Here is a 19,074-nt window from a genome sequence, read left to right as displayed (position 1 = left end):
AGGGGGTGACGGTAGGGTCAGATACACAACAGGTGTTGATGAGAAGGGGGCAGTAACTGCTTGTAATGGCGATAACTGGAGATAACTTGAAAGACCTAAGCTGCTTACTGAGAAAACGTCTTCTGATAACCAGGGAGGGGATGTTTAAGAGAGGGCATATCTTAAAGGGAAGACATTTTGTTCGGCAGGTTTTTTAAAATTGATTTATTTTATTTTTATTTTCTTCTCAAACTAAAATACTATCCAACTACACCCATTAATTGAACACATAATGTTTTGCACAAAGAACAAATGGATTGGGCTTATGTATTCTAACTTACGAGGCCCTCTTCTATATACATACAACTTAAGTGGCAATAACATTATACATGCATGTGATATCTTAGGTTATAAACCCAACGGCAGATGGTTTTCTTCACGCTGAGGTATTATTAACCATTCATTCATTCACTACACAGTTATGAGGAAAATGAGCATTATTGCAAGTGATCATAGCAGGCGAAATGGCAGGGGAGAACATGTGGTTGTACTGATAAGTAAACTAAATATATGTTGTATAAAATTGCAGTGATGAGATCTTTCAGTTTTGTTTTTGTTTTATTTAACAACACCACTAGAGCACATTGATTTAATCATCGGCTATTGGATGTCAAACATTTGGTAATTTCTGACACATGGTCTTAGAGGAAACCCACTAACAAGGAATCTTTGATATGCACTTTCCCACAGATGGGACATCACATACCACAGCTTTTGATATACCAGTTGCGGGGCACTAAATGGATCAGAGCACATTAATTTATTAATTATCGGCCAATGGATGTGAAACATTTGGTAATTACTTACACACAGTCTTAGAAAACACCCATTACATTTTTCTATTAGCGGCAAGGGATCTTTTATATATACTTTCCCACAGACAGGACATCACATGCCATGGCCTTTGATATACCAGTTGTGGGGCAGTAGTTGAGTCAAAACACAATCAGAAAAGGGTCCACTAAGGTTAAGTCATCTAACCCAAGTACCTCAGACAAGCGGTCTACCAAATGAGTTAGACCTTGCCCTTGTGGTTATATATTGATAAGTAAACTAAATATAATTATATTGTATAAAATGTGAACTGTCAGATTTTTCAGTGTTCATATTTGTACATTACTAGGTACTGGTTTAAAATACACTACTGATATGATCCTTTTCATATCTCCATGCTGTTGAAATTCAACACGTCAAAGTTATCTTTTAAAGTACCAGATAATGTACCATAAAATGTTAGTTTATCAAAATTAATGAGTGCTTCATCTTGTTGGTCTGATATGTCTGTGTGATCCAATATTAGAGATTAGCATGCTGTGTATAATTTATTAATTATCAGCCGTCCTTGAGGGCAGCAACTGGTTTTATTGGTCCAAGAAACTGACATTGATCAAGGCCAACTGCCAAAGTTGTTATCAGTTTCTGGGATCTATATAAATGTGATATTGTCCAAAATATGATCAATAAGTATTCATTCTCATTACAGAATAAACTTGCCATCAGTTTACAATACATAATAACATCAATAAGTCTCATACATTTATGGGTGTGTTTTTTAATTTGGGTCAAAATACATATAACTGAATGCTTATAATTTTCCGTAAAATATTGTTTAACTGATGAGCTTTGTGTGACTTTATGCCATCCTATGAGATAGTATGACAAGCACAGTAAAGCATAAGTAAATGTTACATTACTGATAAAACATTGCAACACTAGCACCAGCAACAGTTGATAATAATAATAATACAAGGTTAATTTAAATTTTAAATGTGAAAAAAAAACCTCACCTTAAAATTATATTAACTTATACTAGTTATATTCTCTTATTATTTCCAGTGGTTAAATCTCGGAGCAATATTGCTATTAAAAAATGGTTATGTGACTGGTGTTTTATCAGTTAGAATACAGGTATACTTTCATTATGTAACAGCATTTTAATTAATATACATATACATATAATAAACAAGGTGTACAAAGTGTGTACGAACAAAACTCAGTTTGTAATGATATATTGCACTGTGGTGAGCACAAGAATTAACATCATCAGGGTAATAAATGGGAACACATTTCATCAATAAATTAAGAAAATCATTGGCTAAATGTAAACAATATTTTAAGGGTTGTGGTTTATCCATAGTTTATCTGATTACAGGTTCTTTTTTATGTTATTAGAAATAATATATATTTTGGGTTGTATAGCCCGTTTTTTTAATTTCAATGGTTTATATTCATTTCTAAATGGCAAATGATGGGTTATTATCAAGTCATTGAAGTAGGGCAGGACAGTTTGTTTTAAAATAAATATAAAACTGATAGCTTTTACCTGAGACATTTTTATCTTGACACGTGTAAATAAACATATTGGAAAAGGTTTTTATGAGCTCTGTAAATATTATTTTATTGGGTGTGTCTTACCAAGTATAGACAGGTGAGTGGCATGTGTCATAGGAAGATGTCAGATAACAAAATCACCTTTAAGCTATTGTCAATACAGTACACCTGGTATTTTTCATATTATTATTATTACAAAACAAGTTGTTGGTGTTGTGGGGTCACCAGTGTTGGACCGGTATTTTGTAGATCACAAAGAGACATTAGATTCCAACTGGTCTGTTGATTCTAAAAATAAATACATGACATTGTATTATAATTATGAATAAACTTAATTACAATTAATATACAAACAATTAAGGGCATTCCAATTATACCATGATTGTCTTCAAGTCTGTTGCTGTTAAGACAGTAAATAAACAGGAAGTAGTTTATTGCCTGAGGTATGTTGGAATTGATCCAGTAAATGTAGGTGTATGAACCTATCCTAGCCATTGCCTTATAATTAAGAGCCATGGTATGTACTGTCATGTTTACACAGATGTGTATATTAAAAGACACATTGATTATAAATACAAAGTTTACATTATATGTGGCAACAATGGCTTTCATCGTTTTGTGTGACAGCAATGGTTTTTATTTTTTGTGGCAATGATGGTTTTCCTAATTTTGTGTGACAGCAATGTTTTTTTGTTTTATTTTTTCCATTCTATATGGCAGTGCAGGGTTTCCTTATTTTGCGTGGCAGCAATGTTTTTTGTGGGGGTTTTCCATTCTATATGGCAGTGGTGAATTTCCTTATTTTGCATGGCAGCAGTGGGTTTTTTTTGTGGGTTTTTTTTTTTTTGGGGGGGGGGGGGGGGTGTTTCCATTCTATATGGCAATGGTGAGTTTCCTTATTATGCATGGCAGCAATGTTGTTGTTGTTTGTTTGTTTTTTTGTTTTTTTGGGGGGGTCGTTCCATTCTATATGGCAATGGTGGGTTTTCTTAGTTTCACATTAATCCAGGTCAGTGAACCTGATATAAAAACACCACCAGGTTTTCCATGTCAACAAATGAACATGACCTGCAGTTGTTGACCCACTAAGACATGAAATGTGACCACATGTTTATCATGTGACATTTATGTAATCTCTCACAGTCAGTTTTCGTCACCCTGGGGTCAACAGCCCAAGAAGAAGAAAAAAAGGTTTTCTTACTGGTAACTGCCCATATGTACAATGACAATAGTAAACAAAAGGCATTTGTCTCAATGGCTTTTCACCGATAACACAAACCAAGATGTCGCCCAGTTTTAGATAAAGATGGTGAACAACTCTTGAGCAGTGAGATAGAACAGTAGAACTACGATTGCAACGTAATTTATCTGATATGAGGTGAGTTGTGCATTGGATGTATTGTTGGTGGCCCATTTACTGTCAGCAAGGACACGAGTCCTGACAGAAACAACAAGCTGCAACCCACATAGATGTAGACAATAAAGATAAAAACAGTGATAACTGTAGCCAGATTACCAATACACAACAATGACAGGTGTGGGAAACATTACTGATGTCAATTCACGTAGGAATAATAGAAACAGAAGGGTTTTTTTTGTTTTTAATAAACTGATTGAAAGAGAGCACTATGCAGGTAGTCAGCAGCTGTAAATCTGTATGATGTTAATGTGATTGTTCTAACACGACACATTTATGAATGCTGGTACAAAGATGTATGATGTGTTATTTTAATATACTATTTCAATACTGGCGTCAATGTTTGAAAATGAATGGGAAACCTAGATTTGTAGAGCTCTTACAACTGAATGTATAAAGGCTTGTTGAACAGTGTAACCTAGCAAACCCCAGACCTAGCTTGAACAATTTCCTAATGGGACCATAAATTTTAACAATTTGTTGTATTGCTGGACAGTCCATAGCAAAACTCAGAGCTACCAGAGGGTAAAACGGGTATGGTGCCAAACCAAAATGATTTTGAAGATTTTAATTTTTTTTAAGTTAACAGTTTGAAGAAATTAATGACTGTATGATTTTCTTAACCCTAGCCCTAAACCTAACTCATTTTCTGTCTGGCGGGGGTCCCCCATAACTTCTGTCGACTGCAGTTGCATTCAGCACACACATTGTAAATAATCAATTCCATGGCGCCATACCTAAAAAATTTCTTTCTGGCATAAACACTGCCTACCTTGAACAATTTCCTACTGGGACCACAAATTTTAAATATTTGTTCATTGTAGTGGTGGAAGGTCCATCGAGGAGAAAGTCTCTGAAATTCTCTACTCTTTGGGTGTTTCGTTTGCATGCTTGAGGGTCCATGCCATCATCATAAACATAAATATGTGTGCAAACACTCTGTAACAAAACAAACAGCTCTCAACTTTATTAAAATCATTAAACAATAGCCTACAGTAAATCTGTCTGTGATTGACATTGTGGTTGCAGGATCAAACCTCCTCAGTGAATACATTCTCGTATTGTTTTTTATCCCAACCATTGGCCTATGATTGGTATATAAAAAGACATGGTATGTGCTATTCTGTCTGTGAAAGTGCATATAAAAGATCTCTTGCTGCTAATGAAAAATATAGTGGGGTTCTTCTGAAGATGAATCTATAAAAGAGGCCTTGCTGCTAATGGAAAAAAAAATTGTGGATTTTTTCTGAAGATAATCAAAATGACTAAATGTTTGACATCCAGTATCCAATGATTAATAAATCAATATGCTTTGGTGGTGGTGTTAAAACACCCCAGTTTTTTCTGAAGATAATCAAAATGACTAAATGTTTGACATCCAGTATCCAATGATTAATAAATCAATATGCTATGGTGGTGTTGTTAAAACACCCCAGTTTTTTCTGAAGATAATCAAAATGACTAAATGTTTGACATCCAGTATCCAATGATTAATAAATCAATATGCTATGGTGGTGGTGTTAAAACACCCCAGTTTTTTCTGAAGATAATCAAAATGACTAAATGTTTGACATCCAGTATCCAATGATTAATAAATCAATATGCTTTGGTGGTGGTGTTAAAACACCCCAGTTTTTTCTGAAGATAATCAAAATGACTAAATGTTTGACATCCAGTATCCAATGATTAATAAATCAATATGCTATGGTGGTGGTGTTAAAACACCCCAGTTTTTTTCTGAAGATAATCAAAATGACTAAATGTTTGACATCCAGTATCCAATGATTAATAAATCAATATGCTATGGTGGTGGTGTTAAAACACCCCAGTTTTTTCTGAAGATAATCAAAATGACTAAATGTTTGACATCCAGTATCCAATGATTAATAAATCAATATGCTATGGTGGTGGTGTTAAAACACCCCAGTTTTTTCTGAAGATAATCAAAATGACTAAATGTTTGACATCCAGTATCCAATGATTAATAAATCAATATGCTATGGTGGTGGTGTTAAAACACCCCAGTTTTTTCTGAAGATAATCAAAATGACTAAATGTTTGACATCCAGTATCCAATGATTAATAAATCAATATGCTATGGTGGTGGTGTTTAAAACACCCCAGTTTTTTCTGAAGATAATCAAAATGACTAAATGTTTGACATCCAGTATCCAATGATTAATAAATCAATATGCTTTGGTGGTGGTGTTAAAACACCCCAGTTTTTCTGAAGATAATCAAAATGACTAATGTTTGACATCCAGTATCCAATGATTAATAAATCAATATGCTATGGTGGTGGTGTTAAAACACCCCAGTTTTTTCTGAAGATAATCAAAATGACTAAATGTTTGACATCCAGTATCCAATGATTAATAAATCAATATGCTATGGTGGTGGTGTTAAAACACCCCAGTTTTTTCTGAAGATAATCAAAATGACTAAATGTTTGACATCCAGTATCCAATGATTAATAAATCAATATGCTATGGTGGTGGTGTTAAAACACCCCAGTTTTTTCTGAAGATAATCAAAATGACTAAATGTTTGACATCCAGTATCCAATGATTAATAAATCAATATGCTATGGTGGTGGTGTTAAAACACCCCAGTTTTTTCTGAAGATAATCAAAATGACTAAATGTTTGACATCCAGTATCCAATGATTAATAAATCAATATGCTATGGTGGTGGTGTTAAAACACCCCAGTTTTTTCTGAAGATAATCAAAATGACTAAATGTTTGACATCCAGTATCCAATGATTAATAAATCAATATGCTATGGTGGTGTTGTTAAAACACCCCAGTTTTTTCTGAAGATAATCAAAATGACTAAATGTTTGACATCCAGTATCCAATGATTAATAAATCAATATGCTATGGTGGTGGTGTTAAAACACCCCAGTTTTTTCTGAAGATAATCAAAATGACTAAATGTTTGACATCCAGTATCCAATGATTAATAAATCAATATGCTATGGTGGTGTTGTTAAAACACCCCAGTTTTTTCTGAAGATAATCAAAATGACGAAATGTTTGACATCCAATAGCCTATGATTAATAAATCAATATGCTATGGTGGTGTTGTTAAAACACCCCAGTTTTTTCTGAAGATAATCAAAATGACTAAATGTTTGACATCCAGTATCCAATGCCCTTTAAGTCATGTGCAAGATGCCTGTACTGAAGATTGAACTAGATGTGTGTGTGTTAATATTGCTGGAAAGAACCTCAAGGTATAAATGACTTCATGCAGTATATTGTAGAAAATATTGTAGTAGTTCCAGTTTTAATTGCTCTGAGCATGTATGTGGGTGTGTGTGTATTGTACCCGGTCCCCCAACACCTCATGTGTACAAACTCTATAGTAAGCAAACGCATAAGCTGTCGTTTTCTGACACCGGCTAACAATACGCAGACAATTGTTTCCATACTCTTGAACTGGGATCTTTTATTGACCCAGCCTGCTGTATGAAATTCTTGTTGCCTTTTTGTGACAATGTCCCACATCTGGTAACTCTATGTCTATTGTGGAGGCGTGAATGGTCTCCCCCTTGCCCCTCGTTGGTCTCGGTGTTTGAATATTGTGTGATCGAGTGGCTAATCTCCAGTGATGAATAGTGTTACTCTGTACCTCACAATGGCCGATAGAGATACAATATAGGACCCCGCTCTATGAAAAAGCAATTATCTGTCGGTCTATTCCCCACTGATCTTTAGAATACAGAATGCACTGAAACAAGATTGGTTTTGATTGGTTTACTTCAGACAGCAGAGAGGCTTGTTTGTCGGCCATATTGGCAATACAAAGGGGGATAATTAATAAAATATTGTTTGGGATTTCATGTTTACACAGTAAATTAATAGTTTCAGGGTTGTTGTGGGTTTTGCATTACATTTCATTGTACATGCATAAAATGTTTTTATTATTCATGTGGAAGCTTGCTATCTTTGACAATAATCATACATTTTTAAGTCACTTATGGGTTTACATTCATTTGAGATCAATTACAGATTCAAGTTTTATTACCTTAACTGCCTACCGGTAGTTATGAAACTGTATATGTTAATATAAAGTCATAATGCCCAGCGATATGTTGTGTGGCTGGATATGAATTATCAGGCCTCGCTGTGAACAAAATGAAGCAGGGGACAATATTTTGAAATCTGAGGGAACCGGAAGTCGGTTCACATGGTTTTTACCTAGGTAACCAATTGTTAGGTTACGTGAATTATATTTGCGTAACCCGTGGGTTACCTGATCGGTTACCTCAAATTACGTTGAAATTACATTTTAAATACATAGTTTTCAGCTGAAAAAAAAAGTTAATACAAAAGAAAACGTTTTACAAAAAAAAATGTCTTTAATGCTTGCTAAAGTTAACAATATTATAAAAGAACTGAATATCAGTCCCAGTACTGAAACAAAATACAGGGGCGTATCCCGAGCGGGAATACTCTGGGGGGGCCTCCCTCTGTGAAAAGTTTGAAACTCAGGACGCCTGTAGATGCAATCTGAGCCTTTTCGGAGGCATTTTGTTTTTCTTTTTTGTAATCTTTTTTTCGAGTCAATTTTAAGAGGATATTTTTTAGAACAATTGCAGACAGCCTTGACCTATTCCCGGATTTTGTTATTGCATTACGCACATGCATACTGTGCGTAATGGGCACTACACCTTTGAAATATATACATAATCATTTGGAGGGATTCCTTTTTGCGTTTTGCAGTGGCTATGCTACTGTCACTTTATCGATGGTACTTCTATACTACAGTGACAATCCAAATGTTTGGGTTTTTTAAAGCTCGTTATGCAATGTTAGTATTTTTCAATTTTTGTTGAACTTTTGGATTCCTGTTTACGTTAAAACTGTTTTTAACATATGTAAAATTATAGACAATCCAATATTACATGTATGTCTACATATATTTCTTTAGAAATGAAATAGCAGCAGATAATTTAGCCGTCCCCAGCGGTCTGAGCACATTTCTTTAAAACTTTTGGCTCGACTCTATACTGAACATTTACTTTAGACTGGTTGCAAATTACAACTGTTGAAATATAACGTTGTTTACTGATTTGCTGCGCATCAAGTATATAAAATTCAGCCTAAAACATTTGTTAAAATACTAGTAGTATATCTGCATGAATAAACGTCCTGTAAAAGTGAAGTTTGCAAGTTTTAATTTCTGAACATTTACAGGTCATGACATAACCAGTTTGCGGTTCGCGTAAATTTAACTTTGCGTAACCGACACGCGAACAGAATGGCGGTTCGCGTGAAATATTGTGCCCTGTGAAGGGGTGTGATTAATTCCTCCCATAACTCAGGTTATGGGGAGCCATTTAAGATACATGTTGAGCATTGATATTTAATCCTTTTGTAGTATTATCTTTTTTTAAGTTCACGTGCCAAAGGGAGTTAAACTTGAATCTCTTTTTAACTACTCGCAGGGGAATAATGAGGAACCAAAGTGATAGCTCCTTTAAATGCCAAGTTCTGAATTCAGCATCCATTCATTTCAAACTGAAGCTCACTAATGTCATGTAAATAGTGTTAGTGTGAGGATAAACCATTTTACAACTATTCAGTACCTCTTAACATTAAAGGTGTTGTCATCTAATGAGTGCTGTACATGTGTATACATGCCCTTTGTCATGTAATTGTGACATCAGGTAGCGTGGTTGTCACATGGAAAGCTGGTAAGAGATGTAATTTTATGCCACTATTGGTTGATATCATGCATAAGCATTCTGGAAAAAAATGATGGAGAGATTTCAGCAAAATGATAAAACCTAAAACCTTTTACTATGTATGCATTTCCATCATTCTGCTCACAATATTAGTTAAAACCCTATATAGCTATTTGCTCAAATATGAATAAACGTTACTATCCAGATTAGGGCATTTTGTTTAATTTGTGCGAAAATCAGCCTTTTCCCCATCCCCAATTTAAAAATAAATAAATAAAAATATAATGGGAGCCTGTATGTCCATGATATTACCCAGTGTTTGTGTCCTGTTTTTTATATGATTCATCTATTATTACACCATGAATTACAGGGCCGGTAGAAATGGCTAAAACAACAATGGCTTGTGAAACTGCACCATCTCGGCTTCAGTAATAAGATGACAGATGTAAAATAGGCTGGGGAAGATAATCCGCAAATTAAAGGTTTCCTTGTAACCAGATACACCTTGTTGGCCGGGATGAATGCATTTTATTTCTCGCCTCTGCAGCCCTGTGCTTTGCGTGGACTGGCAAATGAAAACCGTATTGTCGCTTCTCATCAGCGAGCTGGCGATCAAGCCTCTACACAAATTTACGAGCAATTCGTCAGTCTTTTGTTCCTGTGACGTCGCATTTTGTCAGATGATACCCTGTCGTACTGAATTATATCACGGCAATTTTTATGCCTTATCTGGCGCCAGTTATCAACTTCTCCAGAAGAGTGCTACCAACACAACATGGCTTCCATTAGAGTAGACATGTGTGAAATTGTGCGACACAATGCTCGGAATGCTTGTAGATCCATGCTTATGGCAAAATCATGTACTGTCTGAATGATCTAAACTTTGTTCACACCAACGTGCTGGCTTTGAAGTGTGTGGCAGTCGACTTGCACTCTGTAAACTGCACCAGTGAGTAGAGAAAGCGGGAGGAAAATAAACTGTGAAAGCCATTGAGAAATTAAATCTGCTGTTCTCGCTATTGAGGAATGATTACCTGTTTTAAGATATACACCAATAATATCTGGTAGAGCTATTGGCGTTTTTCTGCCTAAACAAACTGTTGGTGCATTTATGGGTAGTGTACTGGAAACCTGATCGAGCAAATGATGTTTCCTCCTGTTTACCTAGTATCACCAACAAGCTGTGATTTAGCAGCAAAACACAGCCCACGTTGCTGCGTGATAGACATCTTGAATAAAGCAAGGCTTCCCTCACAGGTGGCTCACTACAAATGCTGGTTTTATCTCTCACAGGCGGTACTAGAGTTTCCAAACACAAAAGCCTAATGAAGGCAATTTTCAATTCAAAAAGGTTTCCTTGGTAGTAATTGAAGAATAAACATAAAAAAAGAAGACAAATGGTTTTGGAAAGATTTTTTTTAATTCCCCCAAACCTATAAAAGAACAATCATTTAATATTGTTATGTTTTTGCATAGGCCTAAAAAAAAAGAGGAAAATTTTGTGGGAGGGGACATGCTGAACAAAATTAGGTACGGTCAGTTGGCATATTTCTTTAAAAATTTTTATGAAACTACATTTTTACTCAACTACATTTTTACTCAACAAATCAACAATAATATATTGAAGAAAAGAAATTAAGGTTGTCCCTTTTTCCTAGGTAGGATCAGTGCTCCACAACTGGTGTAACAAAGGCCATGGTATGTACTTTCCTGTCTGGAATGGTGCATATAAAAAATCCCTTGCTGCTAATCGAAAAGAGTAGCCCATGAAGTTTGCGACAGCGGGTTTCCTCTCTCAATATGTGTGGTCCGTAACCATATGTCCAGCACCATATAACCATAAATAATGAAATGTGTTGAGTGTGTCATTAAATAAAACATTTTCTTCCTTCTTCCTTCCAGATGGATGGATTAAAAAAAAATTGATATGGTGGGTTGGTGTTGTAGGGAGGGAGGTTGTGATGCATATGTTTTGCCAATTCTGTCTGTCATGTCTGTCTTTCTTTTCCACCCCCTTCTAGGTTGACAACTTCCTGGTTTTGTCTCTAGCATTTCTGTTACTTTTCCACACACTTGTTCTGTCTGTGGTATCGCTCGTATCCTTGTGGGTGTCTTTTCACAGACACACACACACAGAGACACACACAGACACACACAGACACACACATACATACACATACACACACAGACACAGGCACACAAACATACACAGACACACAAACACACATCTTTGTGGTCCAATTGTGGAAAATTTCTACTGACACCATCATTGATATGAGAGAACCTAACAAGCCCAAGTGACAAGACGTGAATGGAGAACATACACACTGTAATTGTTTGGTCATGGTGGCACTTTTGATCAGCCCACAAAGGAGGCGGCGGTGCGGCACATTGCACAGAGCATAGTGTTTGTGATCCACTGTGTCTGCGGGGCATTCTGTGATTGCAACTCGGGTGAACTGGTATAAAAACAAAAAAAAACAAGAACTAGCTGTAGTCTTCCTCAGTGCAGGGATGCTGGGAAGGATTTGCCCGTACAGCCGCTCCATCAGGTTGTGTTAAGCCTTCTTGTGTCGGTGAATGGGCCGTGGTGTGAACAAATCAAATTCCCACTGTGCGTCCATGATAGGCTGTAGATCAAAGACCCAACACTGAGGCCCCAGAGGCCGTCCTCACATGCACCGTGGTGTACCGCAGCTCACACACGGTGTCATGGCTTTTATTTGTCTTGTTTTGTTTCTTTTCTTGAAGGTCTTGGTATTTCAGGAGGGTGGGTGTGTATGTTAATATAAAAAAAGAACCCTGTGTTGTTGTTGTTGTTGTTTTTTTGTCCATATTCACTGTAGATGTTATTAACTCAGTTGCAGATCTTTGCCTGGTTAAAGAAAAAAGAACGGTGTTGATTCTGTTAGGAGCAAGATCCATTAATCATTTGAGGACAATTTGTATTCATATTGTTTTGTACTCTGCATGTGGTATTGTTGTTCAATATTGTGTAAGGCAGGTGTGATGTTGGGGAAAAAACTACAAACAAATTGTCATCTGCTGGCCTTCTGAGTATTGCAAATTGTCATCTGCTGGCCTTCTCTGAGTATTGCAAATTGTCATCTGCTGGCCTTCTGAGTATTGCAAATTTGTAAAAACAAACTCGAGTAAGCCATTTTGTTTTTGCGTAACCTATTCAGGTTTATTGTTGTAGAAGTTCCATGGACTCATTGTTGAACCAAATTAGATTAATAACTCACTTTTAATACAAGTCTAACTGTAGTTCTTTTTCTACCTGCTGTCAACTGAAATCATTTGCATAATTTAATATTTTAAATATGTCTTTGTAATAAGAATATCTTAAGTTTTGAAAAGGGCAGGAATGTTGTTTAGTGACAATATCAGCAGTAATAGGAAGTTACTAATAATGAATAGAAATTTGCCTATCAAGGATTGTGGATTGTCTTTATATGGAGATGTCCAAACTAGTGGCAGTGCCCCAGTACTGGCATTTCAAAGGCTTTGGTATGTGTTGTCCTGTCTGGGAAAGTGCATATAAAAGATTCCTTGCTGCTAATGAAAATAGTGGTTTTCTTCTGTCATAATGAGTCATTATGACACAGGGAAAAAACACTTTGTTTGACATCCAGAAACCAATGATTATTATATAAATGTGCTCTAGTGGTGTTTTTAAGCAACACAAACTTTTAACCTTGAAATTGTTTTCATCTGTTGTCATAATGACCAACTGTCTGACATCCAGTTAACAAATCTATGTGCTCTATAGTGGTGGTGTTTAAACAACACAAACTAACTTTATATAAAGATAAAACATGTTTGTGTACATAATGGATAAAGACTTAAAATGTTCTTTATAGAAACAAGTTGTTGTGCAAGATGTCCTTTGTATCAAGTTTGATGAGATTAAAATTTCATAGTATGCATGCATCCAGTCACAATCACATAGGTCTACATGTATGCTACGTTTGATCGCCATACATGTGTGATGAGCACGAATCCACCATCCATCGATCATGTGCGTATGGCTTGCATCATGCAGGATAATCAAAGGTTGCCGTGGTTTCACTTAGTGCAGTCTTGAAATCGGAATAAGCTGACAGGAAAATAGTGAGGTGTGTGGTGATTCTTGTGTTAAATATTTAATGAAACCTGTCTCTCTCTCATCTTGTGGCTGGGATCCATTGTTTCAGAACACTGTTCACACATTGTTAATAACACTCTTTTTTTTCTTGACACGACAAATCTGGATAATGTTACATACTGGCATGTTAGTGTCATATTTTAAATTTATTACACCTTTTTCCCCCATTGATTTTGGCTGGGTATTTTGCAATGGAAAATGTAAATGCCAGTTATAATAGTCTTTATCGTGTGGTTTTCTGTAATTTTTAATGAGAAACATTAACAAGCTGTCATCTATCTATTAGCTGTTTCCTCATCATTGTCAACTGGCATGATGATACATGTGCAACATAATTTATTATACAATTGTAATCAACATGACAAGCCAAACTATTGTGTCCTCCATATTTATTAGTTTTCGTATGCAAATGAGTTCTCAAATGTGCTGAAATTAAAGGGACTATCCTGAAATTGCTGCCATTATAAAATGTTCCTGACTAATGGAGTCTTTTTAACCATTCACTTATACATTGATTACATTTTCTAGTTTAGAATATCAGTGTCTGTGTATTTTCAATATAATTCTGCTTGTCCTAATGTTTGTAGTAGCTCAAACTTCCTTTTTTTTATTTTGTATATATTTTCATACTACGAAATATTCAGGGGTAAAATCTAGTCTCAGCTTTTAGAAATATTCAGGTATTTAGAAACACTTTGTATATAAAGACACTGATATTCTAAACAAGAAAATGCAAGTTAGACATAATTTTATTCATTAAAAATGCTCAGTCAGTTGAAAAGATGTTGCAATAGCAGCATTCTTAGGACAGTGTCTTTAAAACTACTCTTTTTTTTTTTTTTTTTGTAATAATGGTATGGCCAAAACTTTAGATCATAACATTTCCGTGCATTTTCATTATATTATACAAAATTAACAGCATCTTTGATAAATCAATGCTTGTCCAAGAAAGTAGTTACTAGTATTAAAAAGAAATTAATGTTGTTAATATTAACATTGGTAATTTCATTTTGAAGGATAAATGGTATTTAAAAATAACTACAGCACTGACCTAAGATTAATGTACATATAAGTCGATATGTTTTGAGTTGTGAAAAAAGTCTCTTTAGTCCTCAGCAAAGGAATACAGATGTCATGGTTTCTAAAAATAGACATAACCAGTGTAAATACTGCATGAGCTAGTTAATATTGAGAAATAAATTACAATTGAGCTATTCTTTCTGCCGATGACACATTAGTTGCTTCTGCTCCTGTCGTTTTGGTCCCCCCCCCCCCCCACCACCACCACCACCACCACAGCAGACAGACAGAGTGAAGCCAGCTAGCAGACACATCATTGTTTAAAACGTCCTCGCCCCTGATCAAATATTTTGGCAGCAGCACAGGGTGTTTTCATTGCACTCCAGCCTATTGCGTTTCCATCATTTTTACTGATCGGCCATTTCACGTTGTCACGTTTTCCCATTCCATTGTGGCACTTTGGCATTGTGTACAGTATCGGGAGTTCATTTCAATTTAGGATAATGTTACCAATAATCTTTCCATTACAAGATTGTTAAATAGAGTTTGCCCGGTGAGAGGGACGGATGGCTGGTTGGGGGGGATATATGTCTGTGATTGCTGCAGCCATGGTGCATGGATGGAGAGATGTAATTAATGATGAATCAGATCGGTGCATACACTTCAGTCAATGTAATTTCGTCTGTGAAATCGGCAGTGGGTTTTGTTGTTTTTTTCCTTCAGATATTGGCACAAATTTCATTTGCTGCAGTTCAGTATTTACTTTTCCTGTTAAATTCGTCTTGATTAACGTCCACAGAGAATACTTCTCGGTGGTTATTTTAGACGATTTCATTGGGTTCAGATATGTCATCCCTCCCATTATGAAAGCTGTTCTCTATCTGCACACTACATTGTATATAGAAAATACATTTGTATTAGGATATAGGTTGCAGAAGAAATGACCTTAACCTTTCTTGTGAATCCATAGTTTCCTGTACTGTGTGTGTCATCTACCTCCCCTTCTGTTTCCCATTCCTCAGCCATATCTACATATTCTATCAAATTAGCTGATGGCAGATATGTGTATCACTTGACTATGGTTTTTAACAACATTGAACCTCATTACAAAATATAATTACAGTTACTTATACCAAAAATCATCATTTGGAGTAAGTTTGAAGATATTTCTTTACTGGAAGTAATTTTTAAAAAAAAGGTTTTTAATTTGCATTATTATAATTTTAAAAAAATTATTATTATTACTTTTTAATAAAGATGCTTATTGTGTGATTGCTTCATTTTGGTATCATTTGGTATTGTTTACTTATGTATATGTTTTTTATTATTTACTTGCAGATGACAAGAATGGCATAGTGAAGGAAGATAACAATCTGTATCCGAAAACCCCTGAGGAAGATCTCCGTAAGGAGGGAGGTGAGTAGTCATCTCATTTAGTGAAACCACAGTTCAAATACAGTGAAACCCCTCTATACAAGATACACACTAAACCCAGTCAAAAGTCCACTTTTAAGAGGTATTCTGTTTAGAGAGGTTATTTTCAATAGTGTTATTGATAAAGGGAGAGTGAAAAAATTTTGGTTTTTACTTTTGCGTGGAATGCAGTCTTCATCAGGAAAGGTGAGTGATAATTTTTACTACCATCCACACTTTCCTGGAAAGTTTTAGGAGAGTGACCAATTTATCACATTGTAATAATAAAAACAAATAATTAAATAAATTTTATACCTCCTGTGATTGCTCGCCATTTCAGGAGAGAGATCTTCACCTTGCCTTGATTTTACTCATGGCGATCCCTGTTTTTCTGCTTGGTCTGACTGAATTCAGCCTAGTAGTGCTTTCTGAGTCATCTTTTCCAGTTCGCCGTCAGTATAGAACTTGCTGTATAGGGGAGTGTTGATGGGCCATTAATATATGATATTTTCTAATTCTCCTCCATCAGCATAGAGCTTGCTGTATAGGGGAGTTTTGATGGGCCATTAATATATGATATTTTCTAATTCTCCTCCATCAATATAGAGCTTGCTGTATTGGGGAGTTTTGATGGGCTATTAATATATGATATTTTCCAGTTCTTCTCCATTAACATAGATATTTTTTAATTCTCCTCCATCAATATAGAGCTTGCTGTATAGGAGAGTCTTGATATGCCATTAATATATTATATTTTCCAGTTCTTCTCCATCAATATAGAGCTTGCTGTATAGGGGAGTCTTGATATGCCATTAATATATGATATTTTCCAGTTCTCCTCCATCAACATAGAGCTTGCTGTATAGGGGAGTCTCAATGAGCCGTTAATATATGATTTTTCTTGTTCTCCACAGCTCCACCTGAATTCACCGACTATGAGAAGATGAAGAAGAGTGACATAATGCGACCGGTGGGCAGCTCTGTGCGACTGAAGTGTCGCGCTCTGGGCAACCCACGGCCGCACATCATCTGGTTTAAGGACGACATGTTGCTGGAGGATGTGGTGGATGCCCTGCGTCCTCACTGGATCCTCAAACTACACAACCTGCAGGACGCGGACTCGGGAGACTACACGTGCCGCGTCAGTAACCGACTGGGATCGATCAACCACACGTACTCGCTGGAAGTTGTTGGTATGTGTTGTCTTGTTCCTCTTACTGCTATGTGTTAGGGTTATGAGAATTGAAAGTTAAAACAAACCTTTTATGGGTTACTTTAAACATTATAGGTATTCAATTTCATTTTGTGTAATCCTTTGTATTTTGGATTACTCAAAATTAAAAAGGTTACCTGTGATATTTTAAAAATAAAAATGGCGGAACAGGGTTCTTTTTAGTCATATTTTTATGAGAGGTTTGGTTTTGTTTTGTTTTGAAAAAAAAAAATTCAGGGTTATGGAATAAAATTATTGTGGGTTAGAAAAGTGGAAAGTCCTAACAATGTATAAACTGTCCTAAATCTAATGTGTGAATGAAAAATAGATCCATCATGTGAAAATTAATATTGTCACAATTTTCAATAGCGTGTATGTTATATATGAATACCTAATTGACAGCCAAATTTAACCCCCGATTCCATTCCCCAAGGGCAACTTTCATGAGAGCCCTGCTTAGATAATATATAAATCTCTGTTGGCTTTGCAATAGGGTGGTTTTTTTCAGATATTAAAACATGTCAAAGCTGCATATGAACATGTCGACAGAACCATTGGTTAGTCATTAAAAAAAGTCCAAAACTTTTGTAGAAATCTTGATGTGTTGGAAATCATGAATGTACTGTGCTAATTAAAATTGAAAATCTCAATTTTTTTGTTTGTTTTACCAGAACGAATCCAGAGTAAGCCAGTGTTGATACCACCATATCCTAAAAACACGAGTATTGAGTACGGACAGACGGCATCATTCCAGTGTCACGTGAAGAGCGTCGTCCAGCCTCACATTCAGGTATCACCGCATTCTTATTATGTAGCCGAGTGGTAAATACGGTAAAACCCTCAAGACGGACATTTTTTGCAGCCCCTTTTTAAATATTTGTACAGAAGAGAACCTCTCTAAACTGGAATTTCACTGTACAAATATGTTGAATGTGTCTTTAAATAAAACATTTCATTCTTTGTTTATTGCACCGATAGCAGAATGTAGCACAGTCACAGTGTGTATCATATACCCTAGCAGGAGTTAATCCAGATTACGTAGTATATATTACTCACCCTAGCAGGAGTTAACTCTGTGTGTGTTACATACCTTAGCAGGAGTGAGCCCAGTGTGCATTACATACCTTAGCAGTAGTGAGCCCAGTGTGCATTATATACCTTAGCAGTAGTGAGCCCAGTGTGCATTACATACCTTAGCAGTAGTGAGCCCAGTGTGCATTATATACCTTAGCAGTAGGGTCTCCACGAGTACTCGAGTACTCGGGCACGGGTTGAGTCTAGCAAGACTTGAGTCCGTTCACAGGACTCGAGTACCCGTACAAGTGAGACAGTGTAGGACATTAACTTAAGTAGTAACTAATCAGCAATACACGTTACACAGTAATTATGTGATCGTGTGCTAGTTTCTCTTTTTAATCTGGCCGTCCATCCATCCATCATAATACTGAACCTATCAATAAGTTTCTAAATGCAATACAATGGAAAGATTTGGCATCCATGTTCAGCGCTGAAATTAAGATGCATATTTTCAATTTTACTTTATTTCTTAGTCTCATTATCATCTAGTGTAAGTGTCAGGTACTCGAGTCTGTGTCGAGTTTGATCCTAGAGTACTTGAATCCTATGTTTTGGACTCGTGGAGGTCTTACCCTAGCAGGAGTTAACCTAATACATATATTCTAGCATAAGTTGACCGAATGGTATACTTTTTTTTTTCTCAACTGTATTTAATATTAGACATGAAATATAGATTTAAGATTTTAACCCTTGAAATTTGCCACAGCAATCAACAAATCCACC

The 19,074-nt window shown here is 35.8% G+C and overlaps 1 protein-coding gene across 1 annotated transcript in view; it reads left to right on the top strand.

Moving 5' to 3' along the window:
- The window catches only part of LOC121383182 (fibroblast growth factor receptor-like 1), a 64,910-nt gene that overhangs the window by 39,307 nt on the left and 6,529 nt on the right, over positions 1-19,074 (top strand). The window contains exons 4-6 of the mRNA XM_041513031.1: positions 15,987-16,064; positions 16,976-17,254; positions 17,946-18,064. Of these exons, the coding sequence (XP_041368965.1) occupies positions 15,987-16,064; positions 16,976-17,254; positions 17,946-18,064 (476 nt within the window). The remainder of the gene's footprint in view (positions 1-15,986; positions 16,065-16,975; positions 17,255-17,945; positions 18,065-19,074) is intronic.

This window comes from Gigantopelta aegis, chromosome 10, assembly GCF_016097555.1.
Source record: "Gigantopelta aegis isolate Gae_Host chromosome 10, Gae_host_genome, whole genome shotgun sequence".
In the NCBI taxonomy this organism is placed as follows: domain Eukaryota; kingdom Metazoa; phylum Mollusca; class Gastropoda; order Neomphalida; family Peltospiridae; genus Gigantopelta; species Gigantopelta aegis.
The sequence above is the reverse complement of the archived record's forward strand: the minus strand, read 5'-3'. Positions and strand labels throughout refer to the sequence as shown.